Source organism: Propithecus coquereli, unplaced genomic scaffold, assembly GCF_000956105.1.
Source record: "Propithecus coquereli isolate 6110/MARCELLA unplaced genomic scaffold, Pcoq_1.0 Scaffold3, whole genome shotgun sequence".
NCBI classification, from domain to species: Eukaryota; Metazoa; Chordata; class Mammalia; order Primates; family Indriidae; genus Propithecus; species Propithecus coquereli.
In genome coordinates, this window is record NW_012148618.1 from 2949798 (window position 1) to 2975057 (window position 25260).

The 25260-nt window shown below is 50.0% G+C and overlaps 1 protein-coding gene across 1 annotated transcript in view; it reads left to right on the plus strand.

The window, feature by feature from the left end:
* TEP1 (telomerase-associated protein 1) overlaps positions 1–25260 on the plus strand; it is a 33403-nt gene that overhangs the window by 6772 nt on the left and 1371 nt on the right. Inside the window, exons 8-53 of the mRNA XM_012649513.1 lie at positions 1007–1131; positions 1347–1504; positions 2150–2259; positions 2827–2917; positions 3138–3324; positions 5062–5230; positions 5733–5891; positions 6066–6143; positions 6933–7063; positions 7394–7453; positions 8331–8489; positions 9151–9327; positions 9568–9688; positions 10564–10688; positions 10929–11042; positions 11135–11252; positions 11393–11587; positions 11706–11881; positions 11975–12131; positions 12246–12425; positions 12880–12972; positions 13225–13357; positions 13505–13655; positions 13882–14015; positions 14210–14298; positions 14551–14665; positions 15099–15342; positions 15529–15652; positions 16467–16591; positions 16721–16820; positions 17119–17274; positions 17421–17633; positions 17904–18057; positions 18163–18375; positions 19043–19203; positions 19432–19545; positions 20499–20606; positions 20973–21105; positions 21198–21274; positions 21380–21512; positions 21650–21786; positions 21945–22069; positions 23140–23283; positions 23448–23544; positions 24778–24883; positions 24989–25206. Of these exons, the coding sequence (XP_012504967.1) occupies positions 1007–1131; positions 1347–1504; positions 2150–2259; positions 2827–2917; positions 3138–3324; positions 5062–5230; positions 5733–5891; positions 6066–6143; positions 6933–7063; positions 7394–7453; positions 8331–8489; positions 9151–9327; positions 9568–9688; positions 10564–10688; positions 10929–11042; positions 11135–11252; positions 11393–11587; positions 11706–11881; positions 11975–12131; positions 12246–12425; positions 12880–12972; positions 13225–13357; positions 13505–13655; positions 13882–14015; positions 14210–14298; positions 14551–14665; positions 15099–15342; positions 15529–15652; positions 16467–16591; positions 16721–16820; positions 17119–17274; positions 17421–17633; positions 17904–18057; positions 18163–18375; positions 19043–19203; positions 19432–19545; positions 20499–20606; positions 20973–21105; positions 21198–21274; positions 21380–21512; positions 21650–21786; positions 21945–22069; positions 23140–23283; positions 23448–23544; positions 24778–24883; positions 24989–25206 (6387 nt within the window). The remainder of the gene's footprint in view (positions 1–1006; positions 1132–1346; positions 1505–2149; positions 2260–2826; positions 2918–3137; positions 3325–5061; positions 5231–5732; positions 5892–6065; positions 6144–6932; positions 7064–7393; positions 7454–8330; positions 8490–9150; positions 9328–9567; positions 9689–10563; positions 10689–10928; positions 11043–11134; positions 11253–11392; positions 11588–11705; positions 11882–11974; positions 12132–12245; positions 12426–12879; positions 12973–13224; positions 13358–13504; positions 13656–13881; positions 14016–14209; positions 14299–14550; positions 14666–15098; positions 15343–15528; positions 15653–16466; positions 16592–16720; positions 16821–17118; positions 17275–17420; positions 17634–17903; positions 18058–18162; positions 18376–19042; positions 19204–19431; positions 19546–20498; positions 20607–20972; positions 21106–21197; positions 21275–21379; positions 21513–21649; positions 21787–21944; positions 22070–23139; positions 23284–23447; positions 23545–24777; positions 24884–24988; positions 25207–25260) is intronic.

The window sequence follows — 25260 nt, forward strand, 5'->3', positions numbered from 1 at the left end:
AATTAAGGGCATACAATCTGGATTCAGATCACCTGGGTTTGAGTCTCACCTCTACCCCTTGCTGGCTATAAGACCTTGGTCAAATAACCTAACTTCTCTTGCCTCAGTTTCCTCATATATAAAATGAGGATGATAGCAAAACCTACATTATTGGTTTGTGAGGATTTATTGGGTTGTTGTGAGGATATATCAGTTACTATATTTAAAGTATTTCTAACAATATCTGGCACTAAATAAGTGTTAGCTATCATCAATATAATCATTATTTTATTTATTTTATTTTTTAGAGACAGGGTCTTGCTCTGTTGCCCAGGCTGGAGTGCAGTGGCACAATCATAGCTCACTGTAACCTCAAACTCCCAGCCTCAAGTGATCCTCCTGCCTTGGCCTCCCAAAGTGCTGGGATTACACAGTGGCATGAGGCATTGTGCCCAGCCCATAATCATTATTAAAATAGATTATTGGGAAATTGTCTATTAGCATTACAAGAAAAACCACATTCTCAGTTGGTCAACTGGTCTTTTCTCTTCATCCTATAAATATATCTTAAACTTAGCTGTTCTACCATAGAAGATTCTAAAAGCCAAATTCTTTTTGTTTTTTAACTCCTCACACCTTGCACTGAGCTGATGCTTCCATTTCCCTGTTTAGAGTCTCAGTGATTTAGATAAGAGCTGCTTTTCCCTTTCCCTCCCTCTAAGAACAAGGATGTTCTCTGTTCATTCTGCCCCCATCTTGTTTTTCACAACCCAGCCACCCCACAGTAACCACTGATAGTTCAGACTTGTGTGAACGAAACAGTGACCCCAACGAACTGCTTCCTCCTGCTCACATGGGCGCTGTTGTTGCTGGAGATATGTACATTCTGTTCCTACTCCTTGCCCAAATCTATTTTGAAGAAAGGAATTACCTTATGGATATAGGATAGTCTTAGGCTCTGCTTGCTAAGGAAAATGTCCATGGTCATGGATGAAGTCCCCTGTGGGACTTGGGGATGTTTCCACAGTTTGAGAAGGCCTACAATGTAGTAGCAGAGAAAAAGAATCAGCCGAGGTTCACGCTGAAGAAGTTGGTACAACGATTGCATATCCGGGAGCCTGCCCAGCACGTCCGAGCTCTTTTGGGCTACAGGTGAGAAACTACATATACCCTGAGCATACATTCCATCTGGGTAACCCTTTGACTTTTCAATGTCCATGACCCCAATCCTGGTAGTTCTCAACTCCTGCAAAGACTTGGGGCAGATGTGGCCTGGAAACATGCCTGAGTGGCTTAGACAGACTCACCTTTCTTTTTCCGAGTTATTTTCTTGCCAGCTTTGATAGGCTCTTTCTTCTCTGTTCCAGATACCCCTCCAACCTACAGCTTTTTTCCCAAAGTCGCCTCCCTGGGCCCTGGGATTCCAGCAGAGCCGGGAAGAGGATGAAGCTTCCTACGCCAGAGACCTGGGAGCGGGAGCTGAGCCTGCGTGGGAACAAAGCTTCTGTCTGGGAGGAACTCATTGGTAGAGTGGCCTTGACCATCACATTCACTTCTACTCTTCCACTCCCTATTTATGCCTCTACATTTTAGACCCTCACTAGAAGACTTCTGTGGCATGATACAGTTACTCTTTTGCCTGATAGTTGAATCACTGAAAACCATTGGATTTATAAGTCTGTGTTTGACCACACCGAAGTGCACAGTGGTACCTGCTTTGAGTAATGTTGGCATCATAGATTATCATTCCAGATGTGGTTAGGTGACACACAAGTATTTATCAACATATGACACAAGTGGTACCTTCTCTCTGACTGCACTTGTATCCATATCTGCGTAACTCATTCCAAACAAGGTAGGACCAGAATATGGCATATTGGAATCCCTACAGAAACTTACATTTAGGACATGGAAATTTTAAGAAATTTGCCCATTCTGATAAAGGAAAAAAGTTCAAATTGGGGAATAACCAAGTTACCATCAATCTTCTCTTTCTCTCTGCTTTTTGTTATTTTTTAACTATAGAAGGCTCTTTCTATATCATATGTCAGTTGCTCACTTCGTCCATCTGGAACTTTCTACATGGCCTCTGAACTTCTTCCTCTGGTCTCCGACCTCTGTCTCATTATCCCTCATTTGCTTTTCTCACCCTGTGCCCCACCTTCCACAGAAAAAGGGAAGCTTCCCTTCATGGCCATGCTTCGGAACCTGTGCAACCTGCTTCGAGTTGGAATCAGTGCCCGCCACCATGAGCTCATTCTCCAGAGACTCCAGCATGCGGTATGTGTGCGGGGCAGGTAGCCATGGGGCCCGGCAACTAGGCCTGGGTGTGGAGATGCCACTGCTGTTCTGGAGGCCAGGCTTTTCCAGGTGGCTGAGGAAGGTCACCGCCACCAAGCTGTTTCCATGTGGGCTGTAAATAGGTATGGAAATACAGATAGGTTGGGGGAGACATGTTTGGAAGTTCAGTCAATCCTTTGAGAAATGAGTAGAGTATAAGAACTTTCATTTTTATTTTCTGAGTTCAGTGACTTACTGGGAAGAGGCAATTCTGTAATTTAACTAACTTCAGAGAGAATCTGAAAAGTAACAGGGCTCCTTCTGTTACTTCCTCTTCTTACTACTTCCCATCTTTCTTCTTTACCTCTTCTCATACTTTTAAAATGACATCTTTCCTTTCTCTTTCTTCTTATTCCCCCTTTTCTATCTCTTCTTTAAATTCATTTTGTCCTTCTTTACCTTCCCACAAAGCTAATAGAGTGGTTACCTCATTGTCCTGGTCCCTGAGGTCCCCAAAGCCCCGATACTCCCTGGTCGTCTGCTCACGACCCCTCCCTTGCTTTCCAGAAGTCGGTGATCCACAGTCGGCAGTTTCCATTCAGGTTCCTTAATGCCCACGATTCCATCAATAACCTTGAGGCTCAACTCAGAAAAAAGGGTATTATCTCCCTTCTTCCACCTCCCGTTTGCTTCTAACTGACAATAAGTGAGGCAGCAGCACTGATATCTCAGCCTCTTGCCTTATGGTCTCAGGGTGTGGGGTGGGCAGAGGTCAGACACTTGCCAGCCCCAGGTTTAGGGCTCAGGATGCATTACTGGCAGGACAAGTTGAGGGAACAGAAGCTGCCTGACTTAGATATTTACTTGTCACCACACAGCGTTGCCCTTTCCTTCTAATACACAACTGATGAGGAGGATAATAACTAGAAGCTTAAGAAATAGCAGGAAGCGTTCTTTTCCGAGGAACCTTCACAACTTAAGTCATCGAGATCTTCGGGTAGCAATGAGGATACCTGTGATGTATGAGCAGCTGAAGAGGGAGAAGTTGAAAATACACAAGGCCAGGTATGTGTGTGCTGTCCAGGAGCCAAGTGTGGGCAATAGGTGGCACCCTGGCATGAGCTGGAAGTCATCTGTTTTTCCTTAAAGACATGCTTGCCAGTATCCCAATGGCTCGGACTTGCCTGGTTCCAATCATCTCTTGCACAGCAGAGCTTGTCTTTCACATTGTCCTATAGAGAGATCATGAAACCACATCTATTCCTGGGCCTCCACTCTATTATCTGCTATTGTTTTATTGGTTTTTGTGGATTTTGTGAGTCTGTGTAGCATCTCCATTTCTTTTAGTGCATGCTGGTATCCTCTCTGCTTCTGCTCTGGTTCATGGTTTTCCTTCTTTTTCTTCTCTGTGACATCTGTTTGTTTTTGTTTTTCTTTCTCTCTCTGTATTTTTGATTCATTCATCTTCTTTCTCTCTCTTTCTCTCTTTCATTCTTCTCTTTCCTTCCTCTTCTTTTTCTCTTTCTTTTCTTTTTCTTTCCTTCTTTCTTCTTCTCCTTCCATCTTTCCTCTCCTTCCTCCATTCTTCTCCTCCTCCTTTCTCCTTCCTCCTTCTCTTTCCTCCTCCTCCTCCTCCTAAACACACACACAAAGTTAACCTGCTTTGGCCTCCCAAGTAGCTGGGACTACAGGCACCCACGACCATGCCCAGCTAATTTTTTCTATTTTTGGTAGAGACGGAGTCTCGCTCTTACTCAGGCAGGTCTTGAACTCCTGAGCTCAAGTGATTCCCCCTGCCTTGGCCTCCCGGAGTGCTAGGATTATAGGCACGAGCCCCCATGCCTGGCCTACACATTGCATTTGATCTTTAAGTCTCTTAAATTTTATGCCATTGAATTGCTCCCGAAACCAGGTTCAGGTGCCCCACGTAATGTCCCACATTCTGGATTTATCTACTTCCTTATGGTGTCGTTTACCTTGTTTTTCTATTTCATGTACACTGGGCATTAACTCTAAAGGCTTTAATAGATTCAAAGATTTTGTTGTTGGTTTTTTTGCAAGAATTTCATAGGTGACCCTACGTACACTATTTGAGTGGGACCATCAGAATTTTTTTGCCTCCTGATAGAATACAAGATCAGGAAGAACAAAAGTCTGGTAGTCCCACTCAAAGTGATGGTAAGATTGATCGGTGCTTTTAGATAGTGATACCCTAATCTCACTATGTAGTTAATGGCTCATCCATTGATGATCTTTGCTGAACCAGTTGTTTCATTGGCAGTTGCAGAATGGAGGTTTTCCCCCATATTTATTAACTAGAATTCTAAAAAGAACCTCCCTTATCAACTAAAGCTCACTCTGAAATAGATTGTATAGGAAAGGTGGGATGAATGTTCAATTCTTTCTTCTTTAATTGCCTGGTTTCCATAGCTAATCAGTGGCATAAGAATTTGTATTTGTTCTTTAAAATACCATTTAAAAATATGTAGCAGTTAAATCTCGCCTCATGAAATAAATGCGGATTAATGTGTTAAGTATAGCAGGTGATTTCAGAGAGTGGGTCTCCCAGTGACTTTGCCTCTCCTGCCATGAGAATGGATTGGAAGAGTCCTGTGGAATGGGGCAAAGGGAAGCTCTGCCCTGGTCTCCTATACCAGCAGGGGAGGCGGCTGTGGAAGGTCGTGGTAGTGCTTGTGGAGGGTGGGAGAGGACTCAATACTTGAGTGGCAAGTTCTCATCTCCCCATCTGCCTCAAAGTGGCAGACAGTTAAGCCCCTGTGTCTGTGTCTTCCCTGCCTGCAGACAGTGGAAATATGACAGTGAGATGCTGAACCGGTATCGACAGGCCTTGGAGACAGCTGTGAACCTCTCTGTGAAGCACAGCCTGCCCCCGCTGCCAGGCCGCACCCTCTTGGTTTATCTGACAGATGCCTGCGCAGACAAGCTCTGTCCCAAGAGCAACTCACAAGGGGTAGGCAAATGAAAAGCATTCTCTAAGGGGTTGGTGGGGTGCTGGTGATCCTGAGAGGTATCCTGTTCCCAGACCTGGTTCTCCCAGCCAAGCACTCAGACTGAAATAAATGACATGACTTTGCTTCCAAGTATCAGTCCTCGGTTCCTACGGACAATTCCTGGGATATGGTTTCAACCCTGTGTATGCATTATAACACGAAGATTTCACATTTGGCTGGTACTTAGTCCTCTTTAAATTTCCATTGCCAAAATATGTCTACTGTCACCGCGCTACATCCCAGGGTTGAACTCGGGGGTGGGGGGGAATCCTGGCTTTTCTCTACCTCCCCTGCCCAGTCAGCTCTTCCTGAGCCTGCTGAAGCTGACCCTTCCTACCTGGGGATTTGTCCCCTTTCCCCTTCTTCCAAACCAATGGAGGTGTTTGGCCTCCAGGGCTGGGTGGGCAAGGGTGAATTCCAAAATAGGGGAGCTTCATTTCAGCCTGTTGCGTGTCCAATCAGCCCCCCCTGAACTATGTGCTGCTGTTGATTGGAATGATGATCGCGAGGGCGGAGCAGGCGGATGTCTTGCTGTGCGGAAGTGGCACCCCGAAGACTGCGGTGCTAAAGGCAGAAGAAGGTATCCTGAAGACTGCCGTCGAGCTCCAGGCCCAAGTTCAGGTCAGACGCCCACCCTTACCATCCAAAAATACATAAAGGACATAGGTCTGGGAAAAACCCGAATATTTAGTAAAGGCATGGATATATGCACGTCTGAAGATTTCCAAGCAAACTGTGGTGTGGTTGCTTATTGATCTCTTGTGCAACCAGGTAATGTGAATACTTTTCCTTCAGGATTTGGTTGAAGAGGATGAATGGCCCCTTCATACTTTTGGGAAATACTTGCTGTCTCTGGCTATCCAAAGGGTTCCTGTGAGTACTGCCCAGTCCTGGAGAAACTCTCCTTCCCCACATTTTTCTCTACAACTGAAATATCTCATTTCTTGACCTCTCGAAGCTGACCTTTCAAACCATGGATAATATTCAGATCAGCTCCCTACTGGATGCAACCTCCCCCTCAACCCCCAAAGGTGTGCTGGTAAATGTTTAACAACCAGCTGTCCAGAAAAATAAGTCTTGGCTAATGGCATTTGCTTATTTCCATGGTGTAAACAGTCTTACTGTGGCTGATTTCAGGCTACCAACATGGTGTCACTGAACAGAGTTGGGAAGAGGGGCTCAGTGGCACACCACTGTACAGTATTTCCGTGAATGGGATGCAATAGATGTAAATGAGCTCAAGAGTGGATAATAGTAAAATGTAGTAAAATAATTAGGCAGTGATGAGTTGTAAGTATTTATTACTTTTTTTAATATATAACTTATTTAATTTTAAGTTCACACAATTTCATGGCCATGTTTAATAACTTCTCACAAAATTCCTAAGAACTTAACAATCAGCTCTTGTGTGCCTGAATGAGCCACCTACAGTGCACCACTGCCCCAACCCCAACCTCAACTTTGATTTGCTGCCCTTGCCCCCGTCAGGGTGTAGTGGCTCCCCTCATTTTAAGTGTTCTCAGAAGAGGCAGTTTCTCACTCCTCTCAGAATTCTCCTAATTCCCCAGTCCTCAGAGATCTCATCTCTTGATGTCCTAAGCTCTTTAGCATCTCTCCCATCCTTTTGTTCTTGGTCTCTGCACCTCCCCTTTCATCTTGCAGGTGGACAGGGTCATCCTCTTTGGCCAAAGAATGGATGAGAAAATGATAGATGCGGCCAAACAGATTTTCTGGCAGCATGTGAATTCCAAGTGCCTCTTTGTTGGTGTCCTCCTAAGAAAGGAAATATACATGTAAGGATGCTTACACTCCTTGCCCACTGTCAGAGTAAGTGATCCATATTTCCTCTCTACTCCTGCCAAAGCGTGGGACACTCCCATTTGCCAGGCACTTCCCAGACTCTGCCTTCTTATGTCTGTTGCACTCCAGATGCTGGAACCTTGTCTGAAGTCTCCAGCCTAGCTCTGTACCCATTTGTGAGGGTCTACCCCAGCCCTAGCCTAGCACATAACCCTATTAAAGGTACAGAGGTGGGTTTGTCCATCTTAGGATGTTAGGGGACAGTGACTCTGTGTTCCAGGAATTGTTTCTGATGGTTAGTGACTGCTTCTTCCCTTTGCCAGATCACCAGATTCAAATCCCAGTGACGTGACACTATCAGGCTGTACTGATGGGATACTGAAGTGAGTACAAGATGAACACTGAAGGAGTTGGGGACTTTGTTAGAATATCTTTAAGGGATTATCTGTGGCCTCTACTTCGTTCACTTCTTTTTTTAAGCAAGATAGAAATTTATTCCTCTTTTGCAGCTGTCCAGGCATAGCAACAACACAGTGCCTCAGGCACTTTCTGTCTTATCACGCCATCATCCTCAAATACTCAGCTTCTACCTCATGGTTCCACATGGCTGCTTCAACTCCAGCTATCTTTGTATCCAGCCAAGTTTGTATTCTATCCAGTAAGAAAGAGGAAAAGGGACATGGGAGATTGCACTGTTTGCTTTTAAGGGAACAGCTCAAGAATTGGTCACATCATGTGACTTTTTTTCAATTCTTGATCCAGAGAAAATCCCATATGTCTATGCTGAGTTACAGAAATCTTTTTACTTTTTCTCTCTCTCTGCCTGTAGCCTTCTCATTTACTTGTTTTCTCTCGTGCCTTTTCCTTTGGATGTCACCTGTTTTGCTCAACTATTAGGAAGCCCTGTGCACATTTCTCCTTCTCCAGAGAACTTTCATAGCTGGTAGAGAGCCAGTTGGTCCCAGACTGGGATGGCTTTCGTCTTTACACTTGAGTATCACCCAACTGCCCGTGGCCCAAGCTTGTGACTACCATGCACAGCAGGAAGGGCTAGGGCTGGGCTTCTTCTTTTTCCCTTTATTCCTGTGGTTCTGCAGCCTTGTTTATTTGAAGTCTGCTTATGGTCATCTTCTTAAGGAGCTCCAGTTAACTGGTGACCTAGCCTGGCCATATCTTTGTCCTCCTGCCCCTCTTGGAAGACCTTCTTGATTCTGACCTTTGGTATTCTACTATCATTTATTTTGTTGCTATTTATGTCAGGTTCATTGCAGAGCGTGGGGCCTCCCGTCTTCTGGAACATGTGGACCAAATGGACAAGATATTCAAGATTCCACCACCACCAGGAAAGACAGGGGTCCAGTCTCTCCGGCCACTGGAGGAGGATACTCCAAGCCCCTTGGCTCCTGTTTCCCAGCAAGGGTCAGTCTGTGTTTCTGTGCCTGTGTGAATTGGGAGGGGCTGCGCTCAAAACCTGGAGAAGCTCTGGGACTGAAATTCTGTCTGTTGGGATGCTGCTTGTTCTCTTCACTAAGGTATGCTTCCTCTTTCCCAGGCAGGGGTTTCTCTAGCAAAGGAAGTTGTCAGATCATGAACAAGCTCCTTTCTTTACTAGGGAAAGGAGGGTAGAATGCAGGGAGGGTAGCAAACATCTTGGCCATATAGCCAGGGCTTAGGCAGAGGGCTTAGGGGTGCAGGTTCTGGCTTTTTCATCCTGGCCTTGCCAAATAGTATATTGATTCTTGGGCTAGCTGCTTAATTTCTTAAAGCTATAGTTTCTTGATTGGTAAAATGGAGATAATGGTAATGTGTACCTCACAGGGCTGTCATCAACAGATAGTAAGTGATAATAATGATTAGCTGAAAGAAGAAGGGTGCATGAGAAATAGCAAGCGGAGTTTAAATTCCAGGGCCCTGCGGTTGAGACTATGAGCAGGTTATTCCCTGGAGGCCTGCTGGACACCCCTCTGCTGTCTGTCATACCTGGCTCGTTCTCAGCGGTGAAGGGTGAGCACAGCAGTGACCATGGATTGGGTCGTGGGGCTGATCCCCAGACTGAGCCCAGCCCTCTGCTCACCTCCAGGTGGCGCAGCATCCGGCTTTTCATTTCATCCACCTTCCGAGACATGCACGGGGAGCGGGACCTGCTGCTGAGGTCCGTGCTGCCAGCACTGCAGGCGCGGGCGGCCCCCCACCGCATCAGCCTTCACGGCATCGACCTGCGCTGGGGCGTCACAGAGGAGGAGACCCGTAGGAACAGGTGTGGGGGCCACAGGGAAGAGGGGCTGGGTCAGGGACCAGGGGCTCTCATGCTGGAACTGAGGTGGGCAGGGTTGGGGCTGTGAGAACGGGTGAGGGCGGGGCCAGGGAGTTGCTCCGTGGGTGCTGATGAGACAGCACCTTCACTTCGCTCAGCTGTGAGCCGGGGCCCTGTCTCCCCATTTGTGCCTGTATTTCCTGACACCGTGACTCCCATGTGTCCCCGTAACCATGCCTGCAGACAGCTGGAAGTGTGCCTCGGGGAGGTGGAGAACGCGCAGCTGTTTGTGGGGATTCTGGGTTCCCGGTACGGCTACGTTCCCCCCAGCTACAACCTCCCTGACCACCCGCACTTCCACTGGGTAAGGCAGGCGGGGTTGGAGGAGGGCAGGGGAGGAAACAAAAATTGGGGCAGGGGTGAGGAGAAGCCACAGTTTGTCAGGAACCCTGGGACTGTATACAGGCAGGTCCTTGAGACCTGGAGTGAAACACAGGCAGAAGATATTGTGTGTGGCCAAGTTCTAGGTGAGGAAATTCCTCTGAGATGTCCCTCTCGGGTTAGCAGGTAGGTCTGTTTAGGTGTTGCCATCAGACAGATCTGGGTTCTCCTCTCCCTTCTGTCATCTACAGGTTATGTGGCTTTGTAGGAAGCAGCTTAATCTAACTTAGCCTCAATTTCCCCTCATATTAAAGAGAAGCAATGACATCTATACTGCAGGGTTATTATGAGAATTAAAAATCTGTAAAAGAATGCTTAATACATGACAGGCATTCAATAAATGTTAACTATCAGCTGGGCATGGTGGCTCACACCTGTAATCCTAGCAATCTGGGAGGCTAAGGTGAAAGGATTGCTTGAGGTCAGGAGTTCAAGACCAGCCTGAGCAAGAGTGAGACCCACCCTCTATGAAAAATAGAAAAATTAGCCGGGCATCCTGGCTTGTGCCTGTAGTCCCAGCTACTCCGGAGGCTGAGGCAGGAGGATCACTTGAGCCCAGGAGTTTGAGGTTACAGTGAGCTAGGATGATGCCACTGCACTGTAGCCAGAGTGACAGAGTGAGACTCTGTCTCAAAAAAAAAAAATGTTATCTATTAGCTATATTTTATTGCTGTGTCTGGAGGGAGTGAGGGAGGGAGGAACATAGCTGAGATGAAAGAGCCCTGGGGCCACAGCAGGTCTGGAGGAGGGGTCAGTGTGACCTAGGACTGAACTCTCTGGTCTCTACCCTTACTGCAGGCCCAGCAGTACCCTTCAGGGCGCTCTGTGACAGAGATGGAGGTGATGCAGTTCCTGAATCGGGACCAACGCCTGCAGCCCTCTGCCCCAGGTCTCATCTACTTCCGGGATTCCAGCTTCCTCAGGTACTTTCTGTGGCCGCTGGGGTCAGGTTTCCCTCCACCCAAAAGCCAGGCAGGCTCAGTCTTCTCTCCCCAGCATTGAGAGTGTAGGAGGGGAGCGCTGTAAGAAACAGGACTCAGCCCCAAGTCAGCCTTGCAGATGAAGTCAGGAGATCACTCCATGTGCCCACGGCCGTGTCCGAGGGTTGGTGGAGAGAGGCTGAGGTCTGAGTCTAGCCCCCTTTTGGGGTCTTTCCTTGTCAGCTCTGTACCAGATGCCTGGAAATCTGACTTTGTTTCTGAGTCTGAAGAGGCTGCACATAGGGTCTCAGAACTGAAGAGCTACCTGAGCAGACAGAAAGGGATTACCTGTCGCAGGTGAGCGGGGGTGGGTAGAGGGCACCTGTACAGAGAGATGTGGCCTGTGGCCAGGCTTGCTCTGACTCTGGTTGTGCTTGCTTTGCCCACAGATACCCCTGTGAGTGGGGGGGTGTAGCAGCTGGCCGGCCCTATGTCGCAGGGCTGGAGGAGTTTGGGCAGTTGGTTCTTCAGGATGTGTGGGATGTGATACAGAAGCTTTACCTACAGGTCAGCAGGAGTGCTGAGGAGAAGAGGGGGGTAGGGTGGTCTGGGTAGGAAGTAACTTGGTGAGGGCTCTGTGAGTTTTAGGCCTGGGGGGTCCCGAGGAGCATGAAAACATGAATAGTCACTGCCCCATGTGCCCTCAGCCTGGGGCCCAGCTGGAGCAGCCAATGTCCCTCCCAGATGATGACTTGGTCCAAGCCACGTTCCAGCAGCTACAGAAGCCACTGAGTCCTGCCCGACCACGCCTTCTTCAGGACATAGCACAGCAGCTGATGCTGCACCACGGAAGGCTGAGCCTGGTGACTGGGCAGTCAGGACAGGGCAAGACAGCTTTCCTGGTACAGAGTCTCAGGGGCTTGGGCGGGAGGGAGGGAGGGCTGTGTGGGCTAAGGATGTGGGCACAGGGAGCTTGTGCATGTAAAATGTGACCATGTTTTCTGCTCCTTCCGCCTGCAGGCATCCCTCGTGTCAGCCCTGCAGGCTCCTAATGGGGCCAAGGTGGCCCCCTCAGTCTTCTTCCACTTTTCAGGGGCCCGCCCTGACCAGCGTCTTGCCCTCACCTTGCTCAGACGCCTCTGTACCTACCTGCATCGCCAACTGAAAGAGCTGAGCGCCCTCCCCAACACCTACCGGTGTGTACCCCCAAGTAGCCCAGCCTTGCTGGGGCCTCATGGAACCGCCCTGTGTCTCTCTCCCACTGACCCTGACTTCCCCTGCACGTGCAGAGGCCTGGTGTGGGAGCTGCAGCAGAGGCTGCTGCCCAAGTCTGCGCAGTGCCTGCAACCCGGCCAGACCCTGGTGCTGATCGTTGATGGGGCTGACAGGTTGGTGGACCAGAATGGGCAGCTGATCTCAGACTGGATCCCAAAGAACATTCCCCGGGTGAGTGTGAGAAGGAGGTGGGTGTGGAAGGCAGGTTGAGGAGAAGGAGGGAGGACAGGGGCCTCTCTAATGGTTTTCTTTCTACCTTCCTGCCCCTTTGCCCAAATATCACAGTGGGTACACCTGGTGCTGAGTGTGTCTAGTGACGCAGGCCTGGGAGAGACCCTTGAGCAGAGCCAGGGTGCCCAGGTGGTGGCTCTGGGACCTCTGGAGCCATCCGCCCGGGCCCGGCTGGTGAGAGAGGAGCTGGCTCTGTACGGGAAGCAGCTGGAGGAGACGCCTTTTAACAACCAGGTTGGATCCAGGCCACGGCTGGCGGGTGTGTGGGGCGAGTTTGAAAGCTGAGGTGCTGAGGCCGCCAGCAGTCCCGCACAGACCTACCTGCTGCTGTGTTTTCTCAGAAACTCTGTGCCAGGGGAAGTTGTTAATAAGATAACTGTGATTGCCGATAACATCACCCCGCCTTTCCCCCTGCTGAATGGCCCTGTTGGGGCCTGTTGGGGTGAGGGGACGAGTGAAGTGGTCATTGTCAGTGGGGTCGGCTGGGCCACAGGGGTTCCCCGGCAGGAGCTGGCTGGGCAGAGCGGTGTGGGGGAGGGAGGGTTGTGTCCTGAGGTGATGCCATGGGTCTGTCCCCTATGGGGACTCGAGGCAGGGGGTGCTGCCTCGCAGTGGGCCAGGTGTTTGGGCAGGGGCCGGCTGTGGGCAGGCTCCCTGGCACCCACACGAGTCCTCCGGGTCTCGTCAGATGCGGCTGCTGCTGGTGAAGCGGGGCTCCGGCCTGCCGCTCTACCTGCGCCTGGTCATCGATCACCTGCGGCTCTTCACGCTGTACGAGCAGGTCTGTTGCTCCTCATCTTCCAAGTCCTAATCCCACTCCCCATTCGTTCAGCTTCTTTGTCTCAACCCCATCCCTCGTCCTCACCATCTTGCTGTCACCCCTTCCCCAGCCTCACCTCACCCACCCCCGCTTCTCTCCCACCCCTGCTCTTCATTTCTTCATCCCTTCCCACTGTGCCTCCTGCTGCCCCTTCCTAGCCCGCAACCAAAGCTGTTTCTCCCACCACTGACTGAAGCCTCACCCCGCCCCAAGGTATCTGAGAGACTCCGAACCCTGCCTGCCACGGTGCCCCTGCTGCTGCAGCACATCCTGAGCACCCTGGAGCAAGAGCATGGGCCTGACGTCCTTCCTCAGGCCCTGGCCGCCCTTGAGGTCACACGCAGTGGTCAGTGGTTGGGCTGGGTTGGGAGCCTGAGGATCGGATGACCGTGGTTCCACTGGGATCTCAGCAAGCAGTGCAAAGAGGGACCAGGGGCTGTGGGGAGGGTGAACTGTGTGGTCAGGTGAGGGCCTCAGAGAGCTTGTGTTTCAGGTCTGACTGTGGACCAGCTGCATGGAATACTGAGTGCATGGCGGACACTGCCCAAGGGGACTAAGGTCTGGGAAGAAGCAGTGGCTGCTGGTAACAGTGGAGACTCCTACCCCATGGGCCCGTTTGCCTACCTCATCCAGAGTCTGCGCAGGTACAGGTGCCCCCAGCTGAGCTCCCACCAACCTCACAGTGCCTTCCCATCTTTGAGCCAGGCCCCATGTATAGCCCCAAAACCTGTCTTCCAGACCCCGAATGGGCTGCTGCTCCAGTTACCACTATTGGAGGTGGGAATGGGAGCCTACCACTGGCCAGGATGCACACTGACAGGCTTCCTCCCTCTCTTCCCTCTCTCCTCTCCCTTCCTTATATGTGGACAGTTTGCTAGGGGAGGGCCCTCTGGAACGCCCTGGTGCCCGGCTCTGCCTCCCTGATGGGCCCCTGAGAACAGCAGCTAAACGTCGCTATGGGAAGAGGCTGGGGTTGGAGGACACGGCACACATCCTCATCGCAGGTGACTGCAGCCCACGTCAGCCTGGGCACTGAGTGTGGGGGCTGGGCCTGGAGGCCAGGACCACCCACTGGGGCTGCCCATCTGCTGGCTGCCTCACGTGCCATCCCAGTATGTGATGACTCTTCCCATGGCTTCAGTGATAGGATCTTGGGGATGCTAATAGGCTGAGCCCTTCTTAATGTCTATTCTTACAGCTCACCTCTGGAAGACATGTGACCCTGATGCCTCAGGCACCTTCCGAAGTTGCCCTCCTGAGGCTCTGGGAGACCTCCCTTACCACCTGGTTCGTCCCTAGACCCCATGAACACCTTTGCCCAAGCAATTGCTTTGGCTATTCTGAGACTCCTCTCCCCTTTACCACCCCCCCACTACCATTACCCGACTCCCAAACTCCCTCTCCCTCTCTCCCTTCTGTTTCCCTGCCCTCCTTCTTGAGGTCCTTTGTCCCCTGGGTCAACGTCCTGGCTGCACAGGCAGAGTATCCCTCCTCGCCAGCCTCTTCACATCCTTAAGGAACCCAATCTGACCTTCCCAGCTCCAGAGTGGGAACTTTGGCCTTCTTGCGAAGTTCCTCACCAATCTCCACGTGGTGGCCACACACCTGGAATTGGGTCTGGTCTCTCGGCTGTTGGAGGCCCATGCCCTCTATGGTGAGATGGGTCACTGGGTGGTTTCTTCTCTGAGATGTGGGACTCTGGGGTGTGCTGATGGGGGAAGGTGTAATGGAAAAAAACAGTCAAATTTCCATTTCAAGTCGAACATGCTAAGAGGGTGAGAGCAAGTGATTCTCAGGAGACCTTTTGCCTAGGTCTCTGCAACCAGAGGGTCTCAAGCTTTATTTAGTAAGCATAAAATTATCTGGGGAATTTATTCATATTGCAGGTCCTTGGGTCCCCAGATTGTGGTTCCCTAGGTCTGGAGTGGGGCCCAAAGCTTTGTACTTTTAACAAGTGTTCCTGACAGGGGGCCAGAGGGCCACACTTTGAGACTTACTATTTTAGATGCTCCATATGATTTTATTTGGCTCCAGGGTTAATGGGGTCCAGGCCTGCTCCGCAGTGATACTCTGCCTCTCTTTTATAGCTTCTTCAGTCCCCAAAGAGAAAGAACAAGAGCTCCCTGGGGCCAACATTGCTGTATTTCGTACCTTCCTGAGGCAGCAGGCTTCAATCCTTAGCCAGTACCCCCTCCTCCTGCTTCAGCAGGCAGCCAACCAGCCCCTGGACTCGCCTCTCTGCTGCCAGGCCCCCCTGCTTTCCCAGCGGTGGCACCTCCAGCACATGCTACGATGGCTTAATAAACCCCAAACCATGGGGGATCAGCAAAGGTAAGATCCATGACCCCAAACCCTGGTAAACCCACCAGAGAGCAAGCTGTAACTCTTTCTGAAACTAGAGAATAAGGACAGACCAGAGTCACCATGGAGAGGGGATTCTGGCATAGAAATGCAGAAATAGACTCCCATTTCCTTTCTTCCCTGAATTTCCTCCCTTTATTCCTACTCTTTCTCTAGCCCCAGCCTGTCTCTGACAGTTTCCTCACTCCCCACTGCCGTGGCCTTCTCCTGCAATGGGCAAAGAGCAGCTGTGGGCACTGCCAACGGGACAGTTTACCTGTTGGACCTAAGAACTTGGCAGGTATGACAAGCAAGGTGGGGCAGAACTTACCTTCAGATAACGCTTACAGATTGCCCTGGAGCCCTGTACAACCCAAACCCACCCGTTATTGCCCTGATTGATTCAGCAACTTTACTCCCCTCACATCAGATCAAAGGGCGTGGTCAAAAAATCAGTCACACAGCAGATGTTTGCTGCACACCTTCCATTTAAGGCACTGTGCTGAGCACTGCAAGGAACAGGGCTTAGGGCATTGTGATTGCCCACCAAGCGGTTAATTTTGTTGGGAGATAAGACAGGGAAGGTAAAAAAAGAACCGAAACATAACCATGTGACATAGTTAAGAGCTCAGTGAGTTGTGTGGTTATGGGAGGACATGGGATGAAGAAGGGCAGGCATTCTGGGCTGAGCAAGGAGCCTGACCGAAGACATGGGAAGAATTCTCCCTGTAAATTGCTGGGAGGTATTGCAGGAGAGGGTGCTGATGGGAGGGTCACAGTAGATGAGGCTTGAGAGGCGAGTCCTAGAGCCACAGCCCCTCTCTCTCCCCTTCCCACTCGTATCATCCCCCACCTCATATGTGTGCATCCATTTTAGTAGACCCATCAAAATCTTTGGTGACTTGGGGAATAGGTGTGGGGTTTGGAGTGAGGTAGAAGATGTGGCCCTAATTGGGTCAGGAGGCCCCACTTAGACCTGTGCTTGGGCTAAGAATGCAGAGCCAAGGACTCAATCCCCTTTTGCCTTGGCCTCCTTTTTGGCTGGAGCCTGGCATGGTGGAACATGGAGGGGCAAAGGAGTGGCCTGAGCCATGCTTCCTCACTTGATTTTACAGGAGGAGAAGTCTGTGGTGAGTGGCTGTGATGGGATCTCTGCTTGTTCATTCCTCTCAGACAGCGCACTCTTTCTTACTGCCTTTGACGGGCTCCTAGAGCTCTGGGACCTGCAGCACGGTTGTCGGTAAGGGGTCCCTCCCCCACGTCTCAGAATGAGGGCCTTCCCCGTTTCTTGGAAGCCCCAGGAGGAAGGGAATGAGGAAGGAGCTTGTGGCCAGGGGCCCTACGGCCTGACATTGTCTTCCTGAGATAGGGTGCTCCAGACCAAGGCTCACCAGTACCAAATCACTGGCTGCTGCCTCAGCCCAGACCACCGGCTGCTGGCCACTGTGTGCCTGGGAGGATGCCTAAAGGTAAGACTATTAAAAGGATTTGTTCTATAAAATTTGGATTCAGTCAAAAGGCCACACTCAGGGATCCGTGTGGCCCCAAGGCCGCAGGTTCCCCAGCCCTGGAGGTGGCTGCAGTGGTAAAAGCGGCCCTAAACTGTGAGTCAGCCCCGTGAGGTTGTTCTCTCAGCATGACAGAGGCTGCTGACTGCTTGGCCAGGGGAGGCCCTCCCTGCTGAGGGCAGGGGACTGGACAAGGTGGCCCCTGGAGGACTTCAGGCATCTGTTTTCAGCACCCCAATTCTTCCTCTCTCCCCTCCAGCTGTGGGACACAGTCCGTGGACAGCTGGCCTTCCAGCACACCTGTCCCAAGTCCCTGAACTGTGTTGCCTTCCACCCAGAAGGGCAGGTAGTAGCTACAGGCAGCTGGGCTGGCAGCTTCAGCTTCTTCCAGGTGGATGGGCTCAAAGTCACCAAGGTAAGAAGGTCCTGTGTAGCTCTGGGGGAGGAAGCACAGGAGGACAGGAGTGGAAGGTGGGGAATGACAGACGTCAGCATTTTGGGTAACTTCGGGCTTGTGCTGAGAGCAGGCCCTGACATCTCCAATTCTACCTCCCTGTGTAGGAACTCGGGGCCACAGGAGCCTCTGTCCGTACCTTGGCCTTCAGTGTGCCTGGGCGGGTTGTGGCTGTAGGCCGGCTGGACGGGATGGTGGAGCTGTGGGCCTGGCAAGAGGGGGCACGACTGGCTGCCTTCCCTGCCCACCATGGCTTTGTCGCTGCTGCACTTTTCCAGAGTGAGGGGGGCCAGTTACTGACGGCTGGAGAGGATGGCAAGGTCAGCTGACCAAGGGCTAGCGGTGGGTTAGAGGAGGGAGTAGCAAAGGCAGGGGTGTTTGGGTGAGAGTGGGGGGCCCGTGTTGAGGAGACCATGCAGGAGCTTGGATGGTGGGAGCCACAGGGAGAGGGGTGAGGGTGTGTGGGGGACAGCTCCCATGAGAAGAGTCCACAGACGGACGACTTTAATGGGGGTAGCTGTAGTTCTGGAGTTGGGGGAGGACCAGGTAGTGGAGGTGAGGGATTTCTAAGACTTTTTCTTGGCCCTCAGGTTCAGGTGTGGTCAGGATCTCTGGGTCGGCCCCGTGGGTGCCTGGGTTCCCTTTCTCTCTCTCCTGCCCTCTCTGTGGCTCTCAGCCCAGATGGTGATCAGGTGGCTGTTGGGTACCGAGCAGATGGCATTAGGATCTACAAAATCTCTTCAGGTACCAGGGGAATGGATGGATTTTTGAGCCTTTGGAAGGAGGGTACCCCTTACCCTTTACCCCCTTTCCAAGTCTCTTACTTCCTTATTCTCTCTCATTCTCTAGGTCCCCAAGGGGCTCAGTGTCAAGCACTGGATGTGGCAGTGTCCGCACTGGCCTGGCTAAGCCCCAGGGTGTTAGTGAGCGGTGCAGAAGATGGGTCCCTGCAGGGCTGGGTGCTCAAGCAACACTCCCTTCAGTCTCTCTGGCTCCTGTCCAGATACCAGAAGCCTGTCCTGGGACTGGCCACCTCCCAGGAACTCTTGGCTTCTGCCTCAGGTACTGCTTGGCAGTGGGCAGGGTTATTGAATTATTGTTTCTTTTATATATACTAATACTTTCCTTAAATTTATGTGCATATATGTATATATGTATATGAAAATACACACGTGTGGTTTTGTTTTATAGCTTCCAAAGTGCTTTTGAATGCATTTGTCTTGCATCATCAGTCTAGACTGTTTCTTCTCATCCCCTAACCCTCATCCTAAACATCCCAGTAACCTTTGAGTTTCTGCCCATTGGGAGATTTGCTGCGTAAAGGGATGGGTTTCCCTTAGAAGGAGAGAGAGACGTTGAGTTGAAAATGCAGAATAGCCTTGGCTCTCCTTAGGGAGTAGGCTTGGTCCTTGCAGAAAGCAAGGTCGAAGTGACGCTGGACACTTCAGAAGAGGAGGGATCTGGAGCAGCCACTCTGCGAAGTGCAGTAGACAGACAGAGACAGCTGTGGAGATGGAGCTGGGAGTGCCGGGTGCTTCTGTCGTGTGTACTCACATGATGACTGACCCTTGTCCAGGGCCTCTCCATGGCCTGTGACTCGCCTCATCCTTCCCTCCTGGGGCTGTGCCCTCAGATGTCACCCTCAGACCCCAGGATTGCCTTTGTCTTTGGCCCCCCAGCCTGTCTGGATTCCTCTTTCAGGTAGCCTTCTTCTCTCTTTGCAATGCAGAGGACTTCACGGTGCGGCTGTGGCCGAAGCAGTTGCTGATGCTGTCACACAAGGCTGAAGACTTTCCCCATGGTACCCAGCTCCGGGGACATGAGGGCCCTGTGAGCTGCTGCAGCTTCAGCCCTGATGGAGGCAGCCTGGCCACAGGGGGCAGGGATCGGGTGAGCTGCAGAAGGGTGCAACCCCGGGGCCCCACAGCCCCTCTGGTTGCTAGACTCCCGTTTCCCATTGCTTCCTCCTGCCTTTTGCTTTGCCACATCTCCTGTGGCTCTGTCTACCCGTGCTTCCTTACACTCCCTCTTTCCTTGAAACTTCTTGCCTGAAATGGCCCTGGTGTTCCCATCTCCCTCTTATTGTCCTGACTGCTCCCTCTCCTTGGGCCCATCCAGAGTCTCCTTTGCTGGGACGTGAGGACACCCAGAGCCCCTGTTTTGATTCGCTCCTTCCCTTCCTGTCACCGTGACTGGGTCACTGGCTGTGCCTGGACCAAAGACAACCTACTGGTGAGTAAGGAGGTAGAGGTGGCACAGAGCCTAGCAGGGTTCCTGGGGGAACACAACACTCCCAATCTCATCCTTTTTCTGGCACCCATTAATAATAGTCATAGCTAATATTTATTGAGCACTTAATATGTGCCAGGCATTGAACTAAGCTCTTTGCATAAATTGCCTCTCTTAATCTTTACAACACCCTATAAAGTAGATACTACTTTTATTTTATTTCACAGACAAGGAAATTGAGCTCAGATAGAATAAGGAATATTTCCAAGGTCATGTCAGTGATAAAGCTGAGCCAGTGAACTTTCTGATAAGAAAGCCCATGCTCTTAACAAGAACACAGTACTGTCTCTCTAGGGCTTGAGATGCCCTGGCCCTGCAGGTAGAAGGTATTGCTGTGATTTCTTTGGTCCTAAGGCACACAATGAGTCTCAAATTATGCACTCAGGTTGGTGAAGCCTAGTTTCCCAATGCAGAGTCCCCCATTCTCAAAAAGAGAGGAGAAAGGCGTGAGTATCAGTTGAATAGATTTGTCATAGTCTATCCTACCCCTGCCTTCTAGGCAGCCAGATCTTTCCCTGGCACTGCAGAATGTTTACCTTTATCTGGATTTGTTGACTGATATTATGTTAGTAACAAGGACAAGAGCTACTATTATTACATGCTCACTGTGTGCCAGGCAGCATGCTAAGTCCTTTATATGGATGCACTGAGCCCCACAGCAGCAATATCAGATAGGTGCACTGTCATTATCCTCATTAAATAGTTGACAGACCTAAGGCTCAGAGGGAGATACTTGCTCCAGATCACTAAGTAAGGAATGGTGCAGCTAGGATTTGAACCTAGCAGAGCCCATGCTGTTAATCACAAGGCTTATGGCCCTCTACCCCACATTGCGAACATACAAAAATGCTGGAGGGATGCTGATAATCCCACTCCTCTGACTTCTGGCTCTGCAGATCTCCTGCTCCAGTGATGGCTCTGTGGGGCTCTGGGACCCACAGTCGGGACAGCGGCTTGGTCAGTTCCTGGGTCATCAGAGTGCCGTGAGCGCCGTGGTGGCCGTGGTGAGAAGGCAATGGAGAGCTCACCCGGCTCTCTGGGAGGGCTAGGAGCCTTTGGGAGACCGGATGCACTGGGTGTCTAACCCCAGAGGCAAAAGGAGTATAAAGAATGAGACATTTGGGACTGGTTTATGGGTTCAAGGCTGAGGGCTGGTGTAAAGGGAAAGAGAGGGGAACATGAAAACATAGTATCATGACTCCAAGGCAGGACTGCAGTCCTGAGCCACCCAACCCCACTGTTCCTGAGTTCTCGTCACTCTTTGACACCTTCCAAACCCCTGACACCCAGCCCACACCTCTGCGGAGGGAGTCCGACTTCCTGTGTCCTTATGGGTATGACCCTGCTCTCATCCTGTGCTCTGGGGGCAGGAGGAGCACGTGGTGTCTGGGGGCCGGGACGGGACCTTGAAAGTGTGGGACCATCAGGGCGTGGAGCTGACCAGCATCCCTGCTCACTCAGGACCCATCAGCCACTGTGCAGCGGCCCTGGAGCCCCGGGCAGGTAGTGAATGTTGGCCACCTCCCCTTCTCGACTCCTCTTCCCTTCTCCCCGGCTTCTTCCTTTTTTCCAACTCAGTCTCTGTGTCTTATCAGCTGGACAGGCTGGGTCAGAGCTTCTGGTGGTGACTGCTGGACTGGATGGAGCCACACGGTTGTGGCATCCACTCTTGGTGAGTTCCCTGTGAGCACTGGGGTGGGGGGAGAAGCGGAAGGCATGTGGGACAATCTTCTGCTGTGTCCACCTCCACAGGCCCATCTTTATCCCTTCCTCCTAGGTGTACCAAACACACACCCTCCTGGGACACAGTGGCTCAGTCAACGCAGCTGCTGTTTCAGAAACCTCAAGCCTCCTACTGACCACCTCAGAGGATGGCTCTGTACGGCTCTGGCAGGTTCCTAAGGAAGCAGGTGAGTGAGGTATGGAGAGAGGCAAGGTATGAAAGAGGGTTGTGTTGCTGGGACAAAGAATGTCAAGGGTAGCCTGATGTTTCCTTATATCTCAGCAGTAGCCCAGCTCCCAGTGAATCATGTCCTTCCTTCTCCAGATGACACATGTAAACCGAGGAGTTCTGCAGCCATCACTGCTGTGGCCTGGGCACCAGATGGTTCCATGGCAGTATCTGGAAATCAAGCTGGGGAACTAATCTTGTGGCAGGAAGCTAAGGCCGTGGCCACAGCACAGGTGAGTCAGGACAGCCTCAGTTCTTCAGGTGAATTCTGCCCCAACTAGGTATTTAATGGTACGTGCCTGGGTTGGCGATTGCATATATACCTGAGAGGGGAGAGAAGGTTAATCCTGGCTCTTCAGAAATGCTAACCTGAACTTGTTACATACACCAGGCTCCAGGCCGCATCGGTGCTCTGATCTGGTACTCGGCACGCACCTTCTTTGTTCTCAGCGCTGATGAAAAAATCAGCGAGTGGCAAGTGGAACCGCAGAAGGGTTCGTCACCCAGAAATTTGAGGTGAAGCAAGGCAGCTGGTTAATGTGATGGGAACAGTAGTCTCCTATCCCTGGGATTTTACTCAAATCACTCCACTTCTGCTTCTGAACTACGTCAATAGGTTGCTGGTTACTGAGTGAGAAATTATTATATTTTCTGCTTCTGGCATGTCAATTTAATCAAATGGCTACTTGATGCCAAGCTCTGGGCCAGGCAGTGTGAACTAGATATAAATGAAATTTATTCTTTAATTAAGGAAGTTCACAGTTAGAGGAATGTGCGTTTAATTAAACCATCAACAGTATTCAGAATGATTAGTACTATAATGAAGATACACACACACACACACACATATATACAAATATTCCTGGGGCTTCAAAATTTGGGAAATTGTAGGAAAGGGTTGATATGTGAGTTTGGGCTTAAAGAGTAAGTAGGAGTTTTGTGAACCATTAAGAGAAGGGAAGTGTTTAGGAAGAGGAAGGAGCGTTTACAGAAGACATGGAGCCCTGAGAGGGTGTGGAGTATTCTGGGTATAGAGAGGCCAGACCTTGGATTCCTGGTAGGAGGGAGGATTGGATTGAAAAGGTAAATTGGGGCCAGGCTGTAGAGGACACAGTGCTAAGAATTTTGAGTGGAATAATGATCTGAAGTTTAGAATGAGAACTCTGGTGGCAGTGTGGAGGATGAATAGTAGTCAGGCTACTAAAGGTAAGGAGACCACTTTTACAGCTGTTGTCATAGCCCAGGAAACACATAATGGGGGCCGTGACCTGGGAGGTGGAGATGAGAAGGAGAGACACAGACCTGGGCCTGTGTTGCAGGTTGAATCCACAGGGCTTATTGATCAGTTGGAGGTAGAGAGGGAAGGAAAAGACAAGAATGTTAGAGATTTCTAGTTTGAGCAAGTAACTGGATGGTGACGATGAATACTAATAAAAGAAAAACAGAAAGAGGAACAGGATTCACAGGGAAGGTGATACATTTTGCTTTATACTCTACTCCTGAGGAATTCATGGGAGACTGAGGAGCCTGAGAGAGGCTGACTAAAGTAGGATCTTTCTCTGTTCATGTACTTTTTTGAGCTACAGTCTTCACCTGAACGGAATCCTGCAGGAGGACTTAGGGGTGCTGACAGGTCTGGGCCTGGCCCCTGATGGTCACTCTCTCATCTTGGCCAAAGCGGATTTGGAGTTACTGTGCCTGAAGCCAGGGGATGCTCCATCTGTAATCTGGTAAGGTCCAAATTGCTGTTTCCTCCTGAGCCAGAGAAAGCGGAAATGTGGGTTAGTGGTTACCCTGAAGTTGACTCTAACTTAGAAGAAAACACTGGGGTCTTAAAGAGAGGTGTTCCTTTCTTTAAGTCCTGGGCTCGGCTTCTTCCTTTCTTTTAAACCAGGAAGAGCTATGCAGAACATCACGTGATGATGTCTACCCACAAGGAGTATGGTGTATTTGTCCTGCAGCCCAGAATCCCTAAAGTTCTTTCTTTCTTGGTAAGTCTTGTTTGGGTGTGTGTTAAATAAAACGAACGTTTGTGTAGGACCAGCGTTTTTAAACCTTGGGGCCCATGATGGAGGATAGAGGGAAGAGAAAGGCAGTTGGCTCCAAATTCTCTTATCCTCCTTCAGCTGGAGCAGCTCTGCTTTAGGACATTATATATTGGGTTCCCAGGTAAGATTTCATTGGTACAAAAAAAAAGATTATATTATTTTAAAAAGCCATAGGAAACCATAAATCTAGGAGTTTTCTCAATTGTATTTTTTCCATGTCTCTCTTGTCTTGCCACTGTGAGATTAGCATCGTAAAGGCAAGGACTGCATCTTGTCTCTGTCATCACACTTAGCAATTACCTAACAGACAGTCAACACTTACTGGGTTAGGTATGCCAAAGCTAGCTGTTCACTTCAAATATAGGTTCCTGGGAGCCCTGGTCTCTGGAAAGGTTATTAAATTCTGACCTGCTACCTACTAATGCCTATTCATGACTATTCCATTCCCAAGAGAAGTGAGTGCATATGTTCTCAAAGAGACGGGTCCAAGAATGTTTGGCTGGTCTGATGGTAGTGGGTTTTCAGAACTTATTTACATTAGTGTCTCTGAAGTTGGTATACAACCCCCCACTGCTAAATTTGACTGGCTTTTAAGAAAAAAAAAAAAGAATGTTCATAGCAGCTTTATCCGTCATGTCTAAAACAACCCGAATGTCTATAAACAGGAAAGGGATTAATAATTTGTGGTATATTTATAAATGGAATGCTACATGGCCAAAAAAACACCAAACGTGATCCTGAAGGCTGATGAATGGAACAATACAGACGTATCTCATAGATAACATGCTCAGCAAAAGAAGCCAGACACAAAGGAGTACATACGATATGATTTCACTTAAATGAAATTCAAGAACAAACAAAACTAATTTATGATGATAGAAATCAAAATGTGGTTAGCTATGGGAATGGTGGTCTGGTATTGACTGGGGAGGGTCAGGAGAGCAGCTTTCTGGGGTGATAAAAATAGTCTACATCTTGATCTGGAGGTGATTGCGTGGGTGTATGTGTGCGTAAGATTCATCAAGGTGTACATTTAAGATTTGTGTACTCTGCTTTATCTAAGTTATAGTTTTTTTTTTTTTAAGTCCTGCGCAGCCCAGGGCAGAAAACTATTGCTTTGTCTGGCAGAGTTGAATAATATGGGTAGGCTAAACAAAAGTACTTATCCTTTCACAGAGGCAAAAAGAATCAGGAGAGTTTGAAGAGAGCCTGGACTTTGATCTGAACTTAGAGAATCCTAATGGGACCCTAATATCGATAACTCAGGCCAAACCTGAATCTGGTGAGTGGTAATGGGAAGACCGAGGAGCCTGGAAATGGCCTGGGGGTGGGTGGTGGATCCTTTGAGGCCTGATACTTGGCTCTAATTCTGTCCTTAAAATGGCAGAGTCCTCATTTTTGTGTGCCAGTTCTGATGGGATGCTATGGAAACTGGCCGGATGCAGCCTGGAAGGAGAATGGACCACGGATAACATCTGGCAGGAAAAAGTAAAAATTCCTGAAACCCAGTCTCCAGGGATAGACCCATCAAAATGCTTGGAATCAGATTTCAGCATGGATAGCTACATACCAACCCCACATCTAAAGACGCAGCAGCGTAGAAAGGTGAGTTTGCGGGAAGGGTCACAAATACAGGGGAAGAGGTTCTAGGTAAGACAC